Source organism: Microcebus murinus, chromosome 2 (genome assembly GCF_040939455.1).
Source record: "Microcebus murinus isolate Inina chromosome 2, M.murinus_Inina_mat1.0, whole genome shotgun sequence".
Classification (NCBI taxonomy): Eukaryota; Metazoa; Chordata; class Mammalia; order Primates; family Cheirogaleidae; genus Microcebus; species Microcebus murinus.
In genome coordinates, this window is record NC_134105.1 from 115,947,523 (window position 1) to 115,967,099 (window position 19,577).

General features: G+C 37.0%; 1 protein-coding gene across 3 annotated transcripts in view; it reads right to left on the minus strand.

Annotated features, from left to right (window-relative positions):
* NME7 (NME/NM23 family member 7) overlaps positions 1 to 19,577 on the minus strand; it is a 169,141-nt gene that overhangs the window by 20,628 nt on the left and 128,936 nt on the right. For all 3 annotated transcript variants that reach the window (XM_076000367.1, XM_012783896.3, XM_012783897.3), the window contains one exon: positions 8,351 to 8,458. In XM_076000367.1, coding sequence (XP_075856482.1) covers positions 8,351 to 8,458 — 108 coding nt within the window. The remainder of the gene's footprint in view (positions 1 to 8,350; positions 8,459 to 19,577) is intronic.

Consider the following 19,577-nt stretch of genomic DNA (forward strand, 5'->3'; position numbering starts at 1 on the left):
GGAGTGGTCCACCCAGAGGAGGGGCAGTATTTTCTCACTGACATTGTTGGAAACTGCCTGTGCATGGTGATAATAAAAACCAAACAAACGTTTTATTGGATTCTGTCATTATTTTTTTTTTTTGAGACAGAGTCTCACTTTGTTGCACAGGCTAGAGTGAGTGCCGTGGCGTCAGCCTAGCTCACAGCAACCTCAAACTCCTGGGCTCAAGCAATCCTGCTGCTTCAGCCTCCCGAGTAGCTGGGACTACAGGCATGCGCCACCACGCCCGGCTAATTTTATATATATATATTAGTTGGCCAATTAATTTCTTTCTATTTATAGTAGAGACGGGGTCTTGCTCTTGCTCAGGCTGGTTTCGAACTCCTGACCTCGAGCAATCCACCCGCCTCGGCCTCCCAGAGTGCTAGGATTACAGGCTTGAGCCACCGCGCCCGGCCTGGATTCTGTCATTATTTTAAAACGATCTACAAAAAATGCAGCTCTGTTTTGCCTGTACCTGCAGCAGACTGTTTCGACCATCAATGCCCTTGACAAGGCATAGAAATAAAGTGAGCTTCAGGTAAAGCTGAAATTATTCAATGAAACAATAATTCAATATTCTCTGATTAAATGCCATTGGTGATTAAATGTCCTTTTAAAACAAAATGATGTGAGACAATTTTTTTCTAATGTCCTCAGCCAGTAAATTTTTTTAAAAAACTGATCATTATGTCTATCCCCAATGTGCATTTTATTAGTATTGTTTACTGCTTAGTTTGTTTTTAGAAATGTTCCAGGTCTGTGAAATTCCAAATCTGAGAACTATTAATCAAGAGAACCACCTGATTTAACAGTGTGAGTGTGCAGTGTCTTTTGTCTTAGGGCAGTGGTTCTCCAAATGTGGAATCTAGACCAATAGCATCAACAGCAATTGGGAACTTGCTAGAAATGCAAATTCTCAGGTCCCACCTCAGATCTACTGAATCAGAAACACTGGAACAAAGCCTAGCAATCCGTGTTTTTAAGAAGCCCTCCAGGGGAGTCCACTGCTGCTAGAGTTTGAGAACCACGGCCTAGGGAATAGGTAGGAAAGACGAAAAAAGTGCTGAGACAAATATGCCTGAAGATTTAAAAATGTCCCTTTAAGGTCACTTTTAGTCCAGTGGTTCTGTATCTATTTATTTTATATGGATTTTCCATAGCTGTTAATTAATCCTTAAAAAAATTAATCTAAATTTATTTCCTAGAGCCTTCAGTGGATTTTATAGGTGCCTATATAAAGTGGGATAAATCACATTAAATATAGTCCTTTGGCTTGTTGGTCCATCAGGCTTGTTACTTTTGAGATTGAGAAGACAGCCTATCTAAAGAAAGCTGGAGCAAGGGCTGTACCAGAGAAACTGAAAGGCCTTTGAACCTGTAACTCCCTTTGTGGAATGTGGTTTCAGTCATTATAATGACTGCTTAAGTATTATATTTAGTAGTATTAACAGTATAGTAATAATATATAATATTAGGATGTTATAGAAATATTCCAATGTTTTATTAATAGAGGTCCACTATTATCTGAAATAAAAAATCAAATTTCTACCTCTGCCAAATGGGGGAAATATTAGAGATACATTTATTACTGAGATACTATCTAGGGTAAAAGTAACAGACCTAATCTAGCAAGGAACATGAGCTCCACTTATGACAGGATATAGGAGGGGAACATGAAATCGTTCCTTAGACCAAGATTCCTTTATCTGAGAAAATAATCAATGCTGGTGAAATACTAACTGAACCATAAAAAAAATTACAATTTGATGGCCTAATGCCTTTTATATTTTCAGAATGTTTTTAAGATCAATATAGAGATTTTTGAAAATATCAGGTTTGAGAAGGAAGAGCAAAATCTATGCAAACCATCAGCTTTCTACATACACATATTTCAGGTTTTACTTTAATAAATGGCAATGAAAAAGGATGCTGGCAGCTGTGGACTTTTTTTATTAATGCATAATACATGTACATATTTTCAGGATACTACAGTGGACTTTTCCAGCACCTGGTAAGTGGAGGAAATAGTGAGATGTGGTACTTGTAAGTGAGGCTCACTCTCATCAGTGACATCTCAGCCATATGAAAAGAGGAAACAGAGGCACACTGTCCCTGTTCATGATATATTCCGCACCCCCCCCCCACCCCATGCATTTACTCAACAGACTAAATGCAGTATGCTAGACATGGGCCAGATACAAAAGTCTATGATAGGCCCAGGCCCTCAAGACACCCAACCAGCTTGGTCCCCAGCATACCTGTGAGCCAGCCACATGCCCAACGCTAAATGGTGAGTGCAAATGTGAAAAACCTGAGAATAATTTTCAGCTGTAAGACCCCCAGGGCCTCTGTCCTTGCCAGCCTCAGCATCTATGCAATGTAGCACACACCACACACCCCAGGCCCCTAGTCACTCCCTGGGAGGGCATATAGCAGCCTCAACCCTGAGACTTCCCCCAAGAAATCCAGGTTATCAACCAGGTAGTGGCTGGCTCCTTCCAGAGAAGACAAAGACTCCCCCATTCAGAGACTGGAACTGTCTTGGAAGTGTAATATCCCGTGGCTGCAGCAGAACCCATTTAGAGAGGCTCTAGACCCCTTCAAATTTAAGAGGCTGCTGCTGTTTCCAACTCTGAGTCCTGAAAGCAAAATAATCTCTTTGCTGGCCAGCACTGGTTTTCCTTAAAAGCAAAACCAAGGCCAACTTCTGAAAAGTCTGGTATGCCTCCACTAAGACAGTGGTTTCTAAATGCTAGTTTGTTTGACTATTAGCTACATCAGAATCACTTGCAACATAAAAAAAATATATACTTATAGTATACTCCTCTTTATCAGTGGGGGATACATCCTAAGACCCCTAGTGGATAGTTCTGAACCCTATATATACTATGTCTTTTTCCTAGTCATACGTACTTATGATAAAGTTTAATTTATAAAGTAGGCACAGTAAGAGGTTAACAAAAATAAAATACCATTATAACAATATACTGTAACAATTCATCACACTACTTAAAATGGCACACAAAATGAAACTTATGAATCATTTATTTCTGGAATTTTCCTTTTAATATTTTCAGACCTCAGCTGACCACAGGTAACTGAAACCATGGGAAGTGAAACCATGGATAAGAGAGGACGCCCGTACAGACACAGGAAGCCCATCCCAGACCTACTTAACCAGGATCTTCTATAATAGGGCTCCAGGTTGATGAGTTTTAAAAGACTTCATAGATGATTTTGATGCATGCCACTGTGTGGAAACCACTGGGCCAGGACAGTAGTTTTCAAAATTTCTGGATGTTAGAGGCACCTGGAGGACTTGTTAAAGAACAGATTCCTGGAATCAAATCCCAGAGTTTCTGAGTCGGCTGGCCTAGAGTAGGACCTGAAAGTTTCATTTCCCCAAGTTCTTAGGTGATGTACATGCTCCTAAGAAGGGGACGACACTTGAGAACCACCACACTAGGGATCAGCTGGGGCCAATTCTATTGGAAACCCGTTTACTAGCTAAATTCCACTTGTTGACCACCTGTGGAAGATACTGCTTTTTACCTACCACAATTCATTCTCTCTCTCTTCCTTCTAACAGAATCTTGATTTTTTTTTCCAGAAGGAGCAATGTTCCCAACTAACCTAACTACATTTATCCTCTTTCCTCCTAAAAAGGGGTGGCCCTGGGACTAAATCCCAGCAAAAGAAACAAAAAAACAAAAAAATCATAACAAGAAGCTATTGGGTGGGGTTTCTGGCTTCTGGAAAGGCTTAAAGGTGGTGGTGGGTGGTGGTGGTGGGAGTAGGTTGACTAAGCTGGCATTTCTCACCTTTTACCCTCACTCTTCCCTTTCTTTCTGCCTGGAACATAGAAGTGATAACAGGAGTTCTGGTAACCATTCTGTGACAACAAGACAAAAGGCACAAGCTAAGGATGGATGAGAGGGAAAAGGAAGAGGAGCTTGGGTTCTTGATGGTATTTATGGAGCTGCAATACCAGCCTCACATGCCTACTGCCTACTTTCAGACCTCAATTTATGGGGCAGGAAAAAAGTTCTCATTTTTAAAGACATAATTTTAAAGATCTCTATCACTAGTGACCAGAAAATTATTTGTAACACCCATGCCCACCAAAATAGAGGCCATTCTATTCACCTATTTTTCTTCCATCCTGCTACTCTCACATGGCTCCGGTGTGGTGCACTTGTGGTCCCAGCTACTTGGGAGGCTGAGGTGAGAGGACCACTTGAGCCCAGGAGTTTGATACCAGCCTAGGCAACACAGCAAGACACTGTCTCAAAACAACAACAACAACAACAACAACCTACTGTTGCCAGAAGTTTTGGAATTTATAATAGTAACACTGAATACATATCATATTTTATATAATACTCCAGAGAGTCTGGGAAGTTACCCACAATCTAATACATTAATATTCCTGCAACAGTGTGCATAGTCACACTAAATGGGTTAAATAAAAATGATACACGGTCTGATGTAAGATGAGGTTAGGCTTTGCCATCAAACTTATTTTAAAAACTTTGGTCTTCAGAAATTTTAGATTTTGGTATCACAGGGATAGGAGTTAACTTCGATTCATTCCCATGGGTTATCCTGTACATCCAATTCGTTTCTGAGGCTGTTGGTTCTACCGCGCTACATGTCTTTTGAAGCTCACTGCTTCTGGCCATCACTTCTGCCATATCCATTCAGGCAACCAGAATTTTCTCCTGAACTACTTTAATAGCCCTCTGCCTGGTCTCTCTCCCTCCTGACTCTACCCCCTTGTCCCCCTGCCCTTCCACAGGCCCCTTTGACCTGTTGTCTACACTGCAGCCAGAGTGATCGCTATAACACAGATATATGACTGTGCTACTCACCAGTGTAAAACATTTACCTGGATCCCTAAAGCCCCCTGGATAAAGCTCAGATGTCTTAAGATGACTTACAAGGCCCCTGCTGACTTTTCCAGCCTTATATCTTGCCATTCCCCAAATCCTGGTCAAAGCCCCAGTTTTACTGAACTATTTTTAGATCCCTAAGAGAAAGCTATTTGCTCTTGCCTTTGTACAAGCTGTTCCCTCTTTGACAACATACTAGTAAAAATCAACACTCTTCTTCCTTCAAGATAGAAACTAAAACTAAAGGTGAATTATGAGTAGCAGTATGTGCAGAGGCCTGTATTAGCCATGGCCAAGAAATCAGGGCCTGTCCAGTCATCTTAGTCACTCTAAACCTATGTCTATTTCTGGTTAATCCTTGATTCACTATTCCCCCCCCCCCGCCAGAGTGTACCAGAACAAAAATCCATACAGAAATAAGTAATTATATGCCCAAATTCAGATTTGTTTTGATCAACTACTTATACATACAATGAAATATTTTATATGCTTCCTAAAATGTTACTTTATAATCACAAAAGTGCTATAACCAAGTTATACAACATTTGGAAAGGAACAACAGAGGAAAGGTCTATATTTTCATCATTCTATAAAACAATTACTATAATTACTATCTCCTGGAAGGTAGTCTTCATGAGGACAGGGGCCAAATGCATCCTCTTTACTGCCATGTCTCCAGTGCACTGTTTCTAATGTTTAAAAAATATAAATATCTGAATGACTGAGCTATCATTTTGTTGTACAGAATTAAGATTCAAACACACATGAATTTTCTACCATATATCCAGTCAGCAACCTTGAGAATTTCAGTTTCAGCACATGCAAAGTTTTGTTTGCTCCTGCAGGGGAAAGTCAGAAAAAGAGGGTTCTGGGAAGAGACTACAGGTATAGAAGTGAAGTGGAAGGCAGAGAAGTAGTTAGTTTTGTTTTGTTTTTTTCAAGGAAGCCTGGGGAAAGATGAAGAAAGTGAAGAGAAAGTAAAACTTACTCTGGGAGGTACCATCAGTGACACGGGTGAGATGAGGACTCACAACGAAGTGGAAAGGAGGAGAAGACACTATTCTGAGGGTGCTTCCCTGATCAGAGAGCTAGTCTTTGTGTCACTCTTGTTTTTACTTTGAAGACTGATGAGCAGATAACTCCTTTGGCCTTTTAAGTGTTTTCATAATACTTTACCATTAAAAGCAAAGCAATAATCTGCAAATAGTTAATCCCTAGCCGAGAGAGCATGCTCAGCTATATCAATATTGTTTATTCCATGTTACTGACAAGAGAAGTGAGTCATGGAAAGAAAAAGTGATTTATCCAAGGTCGCACCAAGTAGTCATCATCAGCCATAATCGAGGAGGCCGCTGAAGTTCCAAGTTCTGGTTTTTGATTAATTCTCTAAACAACACAGTCACTAACTTGCAATGAAATCTCTAAGGCAGTAAGGTCAGAAAGATTTTAATACTTTAGTAAATGGCCTTGTAAATTGTGGGCACTAATAATCTATTTCAAATTATATGAGAAAAATCACAGCATACTTTGGATAATATTTTTAATGGGTCTAAATTTCACAGTTAAAATATTTCTATTTCACTGCGTAAAAGTCTTGATTGAAACCTAGTGTATAGGTTTATCATAAGTTGAAGGGAATATATATAAAATAGGTAAAAACTTAAACATTTAATCCTTTTGTTAATTAAAAAATAAAGCATCTTACATTTTTACACTTTACAAGTATGTTTAAATTTCATACTAAGATGCATATTTTAGATAACATTTTAGTAGATTAACATCTTGGATTATAGCAAAAAATCTTAATGGAGCTAACAAAATCATTCTTCTTGCTGAGGTCCCCAACCCCGGGGGTGGGGGAGGCGCCCAGTACTGGTCCACAGCCTGTTAGGAAATGGGCCTCATATCACTGCCTGACCTCACACCACCTCCCCCCAACCCTTGGTCCGTGGAAAAATTGTCTTTCATGAAACCGGATCCTGGTGCCAAAAAGGTTGGGGACCGTTGCACTGATGGAATCAACTTAATAGACTATGTCCAAGAACCATATGAAAAAAAATGACCCTACTGCTTGCATAAAAGGAAAGGCACACCATAGAGCAAGCTGGAGAGATTCAGAATTAGAGATATAGCATCCCCACATAATTTATAAACATATTGCAATGTCAGTCAAGGTCCCATTTGCATTTTCTGGAGGTGAAGTAAAGAACTTGGTAAATTCATGTGAAATTCATTTGGAGGAATAAATTTAAGAGACTAACCAAGAAAGCTTTTGTAAAGTATAAATAAAGTATAATAATAAAATGTCCAACAAAAACAATGTTTTGTTGGAACAGACCAATAGAATAAAATTGAAAGTTCAGAAATAGGCACAGGTATACAGACACATTCAATAAATGAGAAAGAACAATGAAAGGATGGAAGGATTTAATAAACTATGTTGTGACGGTTGGCTAGATTCATACTTCATACCATATGTCAAATGAATTCCAACTGGACTGACCATGTCAATGTGAGAAAATGAAAACAAAATGTTTGGGGAAGACTTTTTTATATATGACTTTAGAGATATAAATTTAAAAAAAAGACTAATAGATTTGATTACATAAAACACAAATAATACTCAAGTAAATATTAAGAATATAAACCATTTTTCTGTCTTTTATAACACTTAAATTTAGCATTTGTTTTTTAATTTCATTTAGTTTATTTTGATAAAATTTTTTAAAACTATAAAAAATTAAAAATGTCAATCTTTTAAGTTTCTTTCTTTGATTTTGGCCTAGAAATGACTTTCTTAAACCCAAACCAGAACAACTTTCACTTATATTTTCTTAGAATTATTTCATTATTTATTATTTTATGTTACTGAATGAGAGCTCAAAATATGGCTTTGGTTGTTTGATTTGGGGATGTTATTTAACCTAACTCTCAATTTCATGTTCCTGAAATAACAGACATAATAATACCAGCCTCACAGAGTTGCTGTGACAATTAAAAGAAATAATTTACACAAAGCATTTTTCATGGTAGAATCTGATTCATAAAAATTCCCAATAAATGGTAGCTATTACTTTTAATACTATCATACTGTGTGTTGGACTTCTTAACTTCACTGGCATATTTTCATGACTAGCAACTTATGGTAATGGTATTGCCAACTGATTTAATAACAAATCTCACATAATTTAATCAATATTGTAGTTTTTTTTAACTTTTTGCCATAATATGTGCCAATCAGATAAGATATCTTAATTCTTTGAAGACTACCCAGTTATATACAGCATTCTATACTTTTAAAGATGGAGGCTGAAGTCATCTGATGGCCAAGTAACAGTGTAATCCAAAAGTATGAAAAGTTTTCTTACACATCAGAACTGAGATTATTTATGAGCTTGAAATATAAATAGGATGTTTACTCCTCTTTATCTTACCTCTAACAGGCCATCCTCTGGCAGATCAGTACAGTGAACAGCATTCTGGATCTTAGTTTTACCAAAGATTGCTCTGAGGGTTCCAGGGCGTAAATGCCGGGCGATTTCCTATTAAATACACATTCACATATAGATTAAAGTTAGTCATATGATGTTAATAAGAAAACACCAGCTATGTAAAAACGCTTGAATTATTTTATTTATGAAATATATGTTATATATGGAGGGTACTGATTTTTCCTAGAAACAACATAATGTTGAAAATTTGAACACTGAAAATTTTCAGTTCACTCATACGGCTTTTACTGTGGCCTTATGTGGCCAATATAAAGTTCACTGTAAGCTATGTCAGAAGGAAAACAATGATTATGTTTCTTTTTATCATGGGAATCACACAAAATATGAACCCAGTTCATTACTGTGAAAGACTTGTGTTTTATAAGAATAGCAGAGATCCTAACAACTTGATTTAAAATGAAACAGTTTGATGGTATTTATTTCAAAATATTTTTTAAAATGTTATAGTTGTATAACCTTATTTTTTCCCCCACCCTCCTAGTTGTATAACCTTAGTACTAGCTTATTTTTAAGGTGTAAAATGGCCACCAATAACCTTGAATTTAATGATGAACACTTTGAAATGACTCCATTTGAATAAACTGTTTATAAGAACCTATTACCTCTCAAATTTTATTTAACTTGTACCAAATTCATTCAAATATTACTTTCATATAAGTGTCTGCTACATGCATGGCACTTCAACTCTAGAGTGATTCATGTGTGTATGAATATAAATTTGGGGGAGGTTGGTGATTGGTTAGGTTATTGTTAGTATCTAATAGGTTATTGTTAGTATCTAATTCTGTGGTCAAAGAATGTGGTCTCTTTGGTCTTTCTTTGCAGGAACTTTGTATCCTAATACATAGTTAATTTTCTTGAGTGTCCCATGGGTGTTTGAAAAGAATATTGTCACAGGTTGCATTCCCTGGGAAACCAACTCAGATGGAGATTTGCCTGCAAGAACTTTCCTGGGGTGTGGCCTCCTGTTTTCCTATACTTACAAGGAAAACAGGATGTGGCAGAAGAAGTTGACCTGTAATATAGTAACAGTGGCCTCAGACAATCCTACAGAGAGCTCTGGAGATGCAATGACCCTTCAGAGTTGTCCTGAATTGAGGCAAAGGGGTCAGGCCTTTATCCCCCAAACTGGTGTTCCTGGATGTGGGCTGCTCCAGGGAAGGGAACATGGCCTTGGCAAGGTGATTTTCTTTAGCAGAGGGCAATTCCTGGAGAGGGATTTTCTAGATTACCATTAGTTGCCAACACTCCCAGCAGCTGGAAAGTAAATATTTCAGTTCTAAAGAGCAGAGGGGGACCTGGGTGGCCCTCCACAGCAGCACTATATATACACGTACACACACATATATGATACATATCATATATGACAAATATGGCACTTCAGACTATTGCAATCTGATTACCATTCCTTTTTGGTAACTGATTTTTTTTTTTCTTTCTGGAAGGTTTTGCACTATCTCTTCAACTAGACATTGGTCATTTATCAGTCATTCTGCTCCACACTCAATGGTCCAATTCAATCTGAAGATGTACATCTTCAGTCAGCTTCTACTATCTCTTTTATTATTTTTTATTCTGCATTTTATCTCTTCTTGCCTTCAACTATTTCTATGAGTAAGATGTTGAGATTTCTGGTTCTAACTTTCTCTTTTCTACTTTCCTTATAATTATCTTTTTGTGTTATTCTTGGAGAATTCCTCCATTTGATCTGCCACTTCACTAATTTGCTTTTAAACTAGGTCCACTGTATCCTTCTATTAATTTACTGAGTATTTTTAAACTCTCAAAAATTATGTTTTTAATTTTCAATATGTACACTTTTTTATGGATCCAATGTTCTCTTAGGTCTTTCTAAGGAAATTGGCTCTCTTATTTTAAAGTCTTTTATTTTGTTAGCTCTAGTGATTTGTTTTCTTTAGGTTTTGGCTGTTTGTCGAGTTTGGTATCTTTTTTATGGCATTGGTAAACTTCAAATGCTTGTAATTTCTGGCTCTTTATCTTTCTTTTTTGAATCTCTATTTGCTTTTCATAAATACCAGGGACATGCTGATACATGCTGGCTACATTTCTTTGAGAAGGGGGTGCTCTGCATGTTTCCTAGGTGTCATTAGCTACCTTCCTACCACTTTGTCTCTAGCTAAAGCCTCATACTCACTGCCTTAGGCTGTGGCTAAAAGTATCAACTGCTTCCTGCTCAAAATAAGCAGGCAAAAGAGAAGGAGCTGATTTACTCAGCTGTTCATGCAGCCTCCCAAACAGTTACCCTGCTCACAGCCCCAGACCCCTTCTCAGCCTTGCATCTGTATGTCTGATGTGCAGCCCAGGCAGAGCCCTTCCTCCTTCTGAAGCAGTCCTCTCCTACATTTTTGTTTTTGTTTTTGTTTTTGTTTAGAGATGGAGTCTTGCTCTGTCCCCCGGGCTGGAGTGCAGTGGCATAATCATAGCTTATTGCTACCTCAAACTTCTCAGCTCAAGTGATCTTCCTGTCCTGCATGTTTTAGAGTATAATTTTCCTCAACAGTCCCATCCTATCTGCTATCTATCTGCTTTGTGTCTTTCAAAGTTTATGGTCTGTTAATGGTAGGTACTCTTTCTTGTTTTCCAGCATTGCTAGGGATTTACTCTTTAAAATATAACAACACAAAGCAAAACATATCTCCTGTAAATTTCTTGTAAGGATTCGAGACGCAAAGAGATGATCGGCACATATGGTCATCTGTCATCTTGATGAAACCTCATCTTACTCATCTTACTCTCTATTTCCCCAAACCTCCAAAAACATCTTCAATTCATTTTTCATGCTGCTACCATTTTGCACCTAAAAATGCAATGTTACTTACTTGCTTGAAAATCTCTGAAGGCTCATAGTTGCTTTGCCTAAACTCCTTAGTGTGGCATTCAAGGTCTTCCCCATTTCCGCCTAACTCAGCCTCACTCCCACCTACCCTGAAAGCATAAGTCCCAATGAAAACATTGCTTCCTTTATGAAACCCACTGGATTCCTCCCAATCAGAGAAATCTTTCCTTCTTCAATGTTCCTATAGGAATTTATGCTTCTAATATAGCCTTCTGACTTGCAGTTTATATAGGCTTTTCTTTGTGAGCCTATTTGTAAGGTCCCATTCAATTCTCAACCCCTTAACACAATATAAAACTTCCTTGATAGTCTATATCCTGCTAGCAAACAGGCAGTAAATGTTTCCTAAATATTTGTTGATTGACATAAAATGACAAAACTTCTGTTCAGAGAGCCAAGATGAAGTAGTAACAAGAGCAGGGGCTGTGGAGGAAGGCTCACTGGATTTGAATTTTGCTTCCGCCACTTTCTAGTTGTGTGACCGTGCCATGTTATTTAACCTCTTGGTGCCTGCTTTAATGTCCTCATTTGTAAAATTGGGATAAAAATACGTAGTCTATGTATACTATGGAGTACTATGCAGCCATAAAAAGGTGAACTAATACCTTTGTAACAACCTGTATCAAACTAGAGACCATTCTTCTAAGCAGAGTATTGCAAGAATGGAAAAACAAATACCATGTGTACTCATTATTAAGTTGGAACTAATCAATCAACACCCATGTGCACATATGGTAGTAAAACTCAATGGAAACCAAGTCGGTAGGAGGGGTGAGGAGGGAACAGGTAAATTCATACCTAACAGGTACAATGCACACCACCTTGGTGATGCACACACTTATAACTATGACTCAAACTGCACAAAAGCAAAACAGGTAATCAAAATGTTTGTACCCCCCAAATATTCTGAATTAAAAAGAAATAGGACCTAACTTACAGTGTTCTTGTGAGAATTAAAGGAGTAAATTCAGATAAAAGTATTTAGAACAAATAGTGCCTTGCACATGGTAAACATTCAACAGACGATGGCCATTAGTTTTATTAATATAACCTAAGAATTAAAAGGAAATTAAGATGATATCATTTTAAAGAGATTCAAATGTATATTTTGATAAGTATCAAAGATAATCTAACCAAATGTTCAAGTATCTCTTAATAAATATATAACATCTCTCAAGAGTTTTAATCATAGTTTTAGAATAAAGGTATAAGTTGAAATAATCAAGTAATAAGAAATTTAGAGTAGATAATAATCTATAAATTTAAAAACCTCATAAAATGTTACTTATTTTTACTGGTATGAAATGTTTTACTTAGCTAAATGATAATGATGAAGCATAAAGATATACACCAAAAAGTATTTTGTTCATAGCTGCTTTTAAAATTTAGGCTTTTATTTTGGCTTTCAAAAAAGATGTTGATAAATTGATTTTAGTCTTGATGACTATAAAATATCATATATATTTATAAAAGTAAAAAAACTAAAATACCAAACATACTAAAATACTAAAAAAAATCCCTAAAAAGTAAAAGTGAAATACTAACAGCAGAATCCTTCATAGATCATCTTCCCCCTATATTTCCTGATAGATTTTCCCTAATTTTTTCTAACAGATTCATGTTCTTGTACCCTGCAGTGAAAACCTTAATACAATGCAGTCTCCATCCCTTAAAGGAGCAGAAATGATTATCAGATACATAAAAGCAATACAAAGTGCAAACATATAATTTCATCTAATACCATAAATAATTCTTAAAAAGTTATTGCCGTATTTATACACGATAGGTAATGCTAAGAAAATGACACTCTCTAAAGAGCAATATTTATTTGTACTTAGACAGCAATCTTTTAAACTCCACCAAATTCTGGGCATATTCGTCCCCCACTACAACATTGCCTGCTCAGTACCATCAAGTCAAATTCTTGGTTATGTTACAGCTCATCATAAGCACTTAACATTCTGCTCAGATAATCTTGCAGTGGGAGGGAGAATTCTGGCTTATAGAATGACCTCTAAATCTAAGACATTGAAAAATGCACCAAATAGAATAGTGATTGCCAAAATATTGAGAACAAAGAAGAAACCATTTAATTATTATATAGCTGCGTGAGTTATAAAAATGGCATCGTTTATTAAATAATAGGTCTACCAGATTGATAAAATATGTCTGGACAAAGAACAAATTATTTCCACAATAAGCCTTTCTATCTCAGTTCTCCACAATATAGACGAATGAGCTATGCAAGAATGAAAATGACCTTTCATTTAAGAAACAAATTGGAAAGACATTTTGTAAAATTTACTAATTATAGAAGTTTGAAGAAAGAGAATTTTGCAATTGACTATGGAATATATTCATATGCAGTCATATGTCACTTAACAGCAGAGATATGTTTGAAGAAATAAGTCTCAGGTGATTTCCTTGTTGTGTGAACATCACAGAGTGCATTTACACAGACCTAGATGGCACAGCCTGCTACACACCTAGGCTATATGATTTGCTCCTAGGCTACAATCCTGTATGACATGCTTTTGTACTAAATGCAGCAGGCAATTGTAACACAATGGTAATTATTTGTATATTTAAACATATCTAAGCAGTGAAAAGATGCAGTAAAAATATGGTATAAAAGATAAACAATGGTCCACCTGTAGAGGGCATTCACCAGGAATGGGGCTTGCAGGGCTGGAAATTGCTCTGGATAAGTCAGTGAGTGAGTGGTGAGTGAATGTGAGGGCCTAGCACATTACTGTGCACTATTGTAGACTTTTTGTATAAACATTGGACACTTAAACTACACTAGATTAGTCTTTAAAATTTTTTTTTCTTCAATAATAAATTAGCTTACTGTAACTTTTTTTACTTTATAAACTTAAAAATTTTTTAACTCTCTGACTTTTCTTATAACACAGCTTAAAAACAAACACATTCTACATCTGCATAAAAGATTTTCTCTCTTTGTTTTTATAAGCTTTTCTCTATTTTTTAATTTTTTTTTTTTTTTTTTTTTTTACTTTTTAAACTTATTTCTGAAAAACTAAGACACAGCTGGGCACAGTGGCTCATGCCTGTAATCCCAACTACTTTGGAGGCTCAGGTGGGAAGGATCACTCAAGCCCAGGAGTTTAAGACCAGCCTAGGTGACATAGTAAGTAAGACCTTGTCTCAAAAAACAAAACAAACGAAAAAAACAAATACTAAAACATGAACACACATATGCCTAGGCCAACACAGGATCAACAAGATCATCAGTATCACTGTCTTCTATTTCCACATCTGTGTCACTGGAAGGTCTTCAGGAACAACAACACACATGGAGCTGTCATCTATGGTAAAATGCCTTCTTCTAGAATACCTCCTGAAGGAACTACCAGAGGCTCCTTTAAAGTTAACTTTTTTTTTTTCAATAAGTAGAAGGAATACACTATAAAATACTGATAAACAGTACAATAAATACATGAAGCAGTAACAGTTATTACCATCAAGTATTATGTATTGTGCGTAAGTATGTGCTATACTTTGCGGCAACTGGCAGCACAGTAGGTTTGTTTACATCAGCATCACCACAAACATGTGAATCAAAGGCCAATGAAAGAACCACCTTAAAACAGCAAATATTCACAGTTCTAACCATTACTGGTGCTCTTCTATAACAAGTCTTATAGTGGTAAGCAGTATATGCTAAATTCTCTCCTTAACTACTCTGGCACTTGAAATATATCTTACCAAAACTGACACTAAAGCAGCTTTTCCCATTAGCTTGCAACTTTGCACTAAGGCAGTTGCAGTTTTATGTTCCTAGGAGAGATAAGCAATATCAAACCAATTCACAACTAAAACAAGATAATGAAACACAGAGAAGGAATTAAAAATACAAAAGGAAATCAGGGAAGAGATCCAAATGCTACTTTCTGCTAAGTCTAAAGATCCTTCTAGAACTTATGCATAGGATTTAGAAAGAGTATCTGTAATATTAAACTCAACTACTTATTTCTTAGTCTCATTGAAGGAGCTGAGAGTTCACGGTATATATACTTATTAGTGCTGAGACTACATGAATTGTTTATATTTGAGGAACTGTTAAAACATCAGACTTGTGAACTCTGACAGGGTTCACATCACACTTTTCATTATGTAAAAATTAGCCATAATGTAAATTTATAGAACCCGAAGAGGGTCATAATTAAATGTTATTTCAGGTGAGACATTTAGACAATTCAATACTGTCTTTTCTATTAGGTTTCAATAGATCACATGGCATAGTAACCAGTGCCTCTCGTTGAGCTGTTTGCTATTTCAGCCTACAATAGGCACTAGCTGAAATGAAAATGAAGTCTTATTTGACACAGATGGTATTTTAAAATGTAAAACTATGACCTCCTGGTTCTCCTTTTTTTTAATAGAGTTGGGAAAATTGCTTTATTTGCTTTTATAAAAGTTACTTTATATTTTATTAAAAACTACAAAGACATTTTATTTTAAAAGTAAAATCTGAGAACATAAACCTTAGCATACAGGGAAATGACATTACTTTTTGGTAAATATTTTCCTATTTCTTTTCTATTTTTTATAAATACTACATTAAAAGAAGGCTAACCTTTGAGATAGACTCAAATTACTAGTGAGAAACTTCAGAGGCATTCTTAATATCTCCCCTAAAAAGAATTATTCCACACAATCTACTCCATCCTGATAAAATAGTTACTACCCAATCTTCCTCCACTATGCTAAAGAAACCTACCATTCAAAACTCAAGAAACTTCCTCAAAGGAATAAAATAATGAAATAGCTGGGACGCATTCTTGGCACCTCTTACACCCAATTCATTGCCAAGTCCCATAAATACAACTGCTAAAATGCAGTCTACTTCTATATCTCACTCTGCCATCATATTCTCTTGCCTGGAATTTGGATTTTTAAATTTTACTCTTGCTGGTCTATCTGGTCTTCTAGATTCCACAATTCCTAATAAACATACTTACCACAAAACAGCCAGAGTGAGCTTTATAAAACATAAGTTGAATCATATCACCTGCCTGCCTAAGACCCAATCAATGATGCTTTCCTTCTTGAAAGAAAATTCAAAATTCTTGGCATGACCTGGCTCCTGCTTACCTCCCCAACCTCACTTGAAATGATCTAGTCATATCAACATCTTCCACCTTTAAAGGCACCAAGCTCTTTCCTACCTCAAGCATGAAAACACATACTATTCCTCTTGAACATTCTGGCTCAGTTCTTTTTTTTTTTAAGAAGTTCATGTGTCTTACAAATGTTTACAATAAGCAACATAAGCCCGGTGTGATGGACTGTACAGAGTGGCTCTCTCAACCCTTCATTCTATCTTCTTTCCAGCCGGAGATTAGAAATCTAAAAACTCCATTCCCCAGATACCCCTTTAGCTTGAGTTCTTGAGATGTGGAAGTTCCAAATGAGATTTGGAAGGCAGAACTGAGCAGATGCCATCTTCCTGCTGATAGTGCTGCTGGCAGACAAGGTGGGAGGCACGAGTGCTTGGAGACACCAGAAAGGGTGACAGAGTCAGTGTGGGGAGCGGCAGTGGCAGCAGCTTCTGGACTCTAGGTGTGGTGAGGTACTCTTGAAATCAGTAGCTCCAGTGGCAACCCCGACTTCAGGCCCTGCAGCCCTGCCAGTGAATTTGTACTCTACTTCCTTGTATTTAATCCCTTTAAAAAAAAAAAACCCTAAGCTGGTTTCTGTTTCCTACTCTGAACCCTCAGAGATACTCTGAGGTTCCATCTCTCCCTCATCTCTACAAAAAGCTCTTTTCCCCGTTCCCACGTACTAAGTTCCTTCTTGCCATCTGGCTTTCACCTTCACCACCCTATTGAAATTGCTACCCCCCTCCCAAGTCACATAAAACCAATTAGTCTCCTAGTTGAAACCTCTCTAATAGCAGTGCAGTTATATAAGTACCATCAGAAATAGCAATGGTCTAACAAACTGATCTTAGTACAAGTATATCCAATTTATAAAATAGGATGGAGATTTTATGTAATTTAAGTTTCTTGTCCTATAGTAGCAACATTAATCTCAGCAGTTAGTGGAAAAATCTTGGTGCCTTAAAGCCCTGGGTTTCAGCACACTAGGCTGAATTAAGAGGTAATGCCCATAAAGTGTCTGGCCAAATTGGAGGCACTCAGTAGATACAATCATTGTTTATAATATTACAAATAAGTGTTTTATACTAGTACAAATAAACTTGCATAGCTAACAATGAGGCACTTACATAGTACTTGCATTTTTAAAAGTATATGTACTATTTCCTGTGAATCTCACAAATCTCCCAGTATGTTGACAAGGCAGACAGTTTTTGCCTTTTATGGATATGGATAACCTGATTCTATGGTCAGTCTTAGACCTCGAATCCAGCACTAAAGAAAGAGCATGTCCAAAGATCCAACCACTTGGGGCAAACTCTCTTCAAAAGGTTAATTTTCTAAATTGCCCCAGGTCCTCTATGATTCTCTGTACAGTTGCAGTGAGCAACTAAGATTCCAGACTAAGGTTAGAATTTCTGAAACCATCTCATCTTCTCTCACAATTAAAAATGCTAGTGCTGTCCAGTAGAAATATAATGTGAGCTACATATGTAATGTTAAATTATCTAATGGCCACATTAAAAAGTAAAAAATGAAATTAATCTTAATTTATTTAACACTATATTTTATTTAACACTATATACAAAATATTATCATTTCAGTAGGCAATCAATATAAAAATTATTAGTGAGCTACTTTATATTCTTAAGTCATACTATATAAGTCTTCAAAGTCCTGGGTGTATAGTTTATGTATAATAGATCTTAATCCAAACCAGCCATGTTTCAGATACTTGAGAGCTACATGTGGCTAATGGCTACGATATTGAACAGTCAAGACCTAGAGGACAGTAGCTCTCTCCCATGACCCAAGGATAATTTCTCAGCAACATTCTACCTAGGAGCTGAGCCAAGACTGCTAAGAAGACCTTAGTCTACACAGGAATATAGTCTTGAAGGCAGCCAATCTAACTATGCTTCTCACACCGCCATCCTGGGTTATAATCCTCTCTCTCTATCACTTATCATGTCCATTGCCCACTTATTCTCCAGAGCAGGCATTGCAAAACGTTCACCATTATCCTCAAGCCTCCATCCTCAACTACTTCTTTTCTCTCAGCAGACAACTTTGTTTCCTGTTTCATGGAGAAAATTGAGATTATCAAGATGTTCATCTCCCTGAAACTCCTATACTCACAGGATACCCTTGCCCTCCTTTGAGTCAGTGCCAAAGAAAGAGGTGTTGCTTCTCCTTTTAATAGTTAAGGCTCCTATCTCTTTGCCACTCTAGGTCAGGAAACTTCCTCCACCATAATACCCTTTTCTTCTGTATTTTCATTTGTTTTTGTTTTTTGAGATGGGGGTCTTGCTGTGTTGTGCAGGGTGGCCTTGAACTCCTGGGTTCAAAAGATCCTCCCACCTCAACCTCTCAAGGAGCTGAGACTACAGGATTTCTGTATTTTCACCTTTCTGTTTCCAATAACTTCTCTGTGCATTCTATAAAAATGCTCATGTTTCCAAGGAAAAGCACAAGCTTATAAAAAAAAAAAGTTCATGTCTCTCTCATCATTTAAAAAAAAAATAGACAATTTTAATTATTATCCCACCTCTTTCCCTCCCCTTCTAGAAGTCTTCATAAACTCCATTTCCATTTATTCTTCAACCTTCTGCCCCACAACTTTACCTAACCTACTTTGGCAAAGGACACTGATACTCTTCTAATTGTCCACAGATTATCTCCATTTGTGACTTTTCTTCAGCATTTAGCACTAGGGACCATTCCATTATTCCTGAAGCTCTCCCTTTATTCAGCCCACTTAAAACCATAATCTGGGTTTTCCTCTTGACTGTTCCTCCTCAGGCTCCATTATTTCCATCTTCTTACAGCCTAGGATTCACTCCATATTCTCCTCTTCTCTTCCGGCTCTCTCTGGCAATTTCATTCACTATACTCACGTTTCTTAAGATAACTCTTCAATCTCGAACTGCTGCCCAGTTCTCTCTCCTGAGTTCCAGGCTGGAATATACAACTGCCTAACCAACTTCACCTGGTCTCTTATACTGAGCTTGTTCAAAACTAATTTCATTGTCCTCCAAACTCCTCCTCCTCCTAAATTCCCTCTCTTCATAAATGGCAACACGGTTTAACAAAGTTACCTAGGCCAAAAGCTTGGGAGTCATCCCAAGACTCTTTTCTTTCCCCCTTGGGCCCCACATCCAATCTGTCA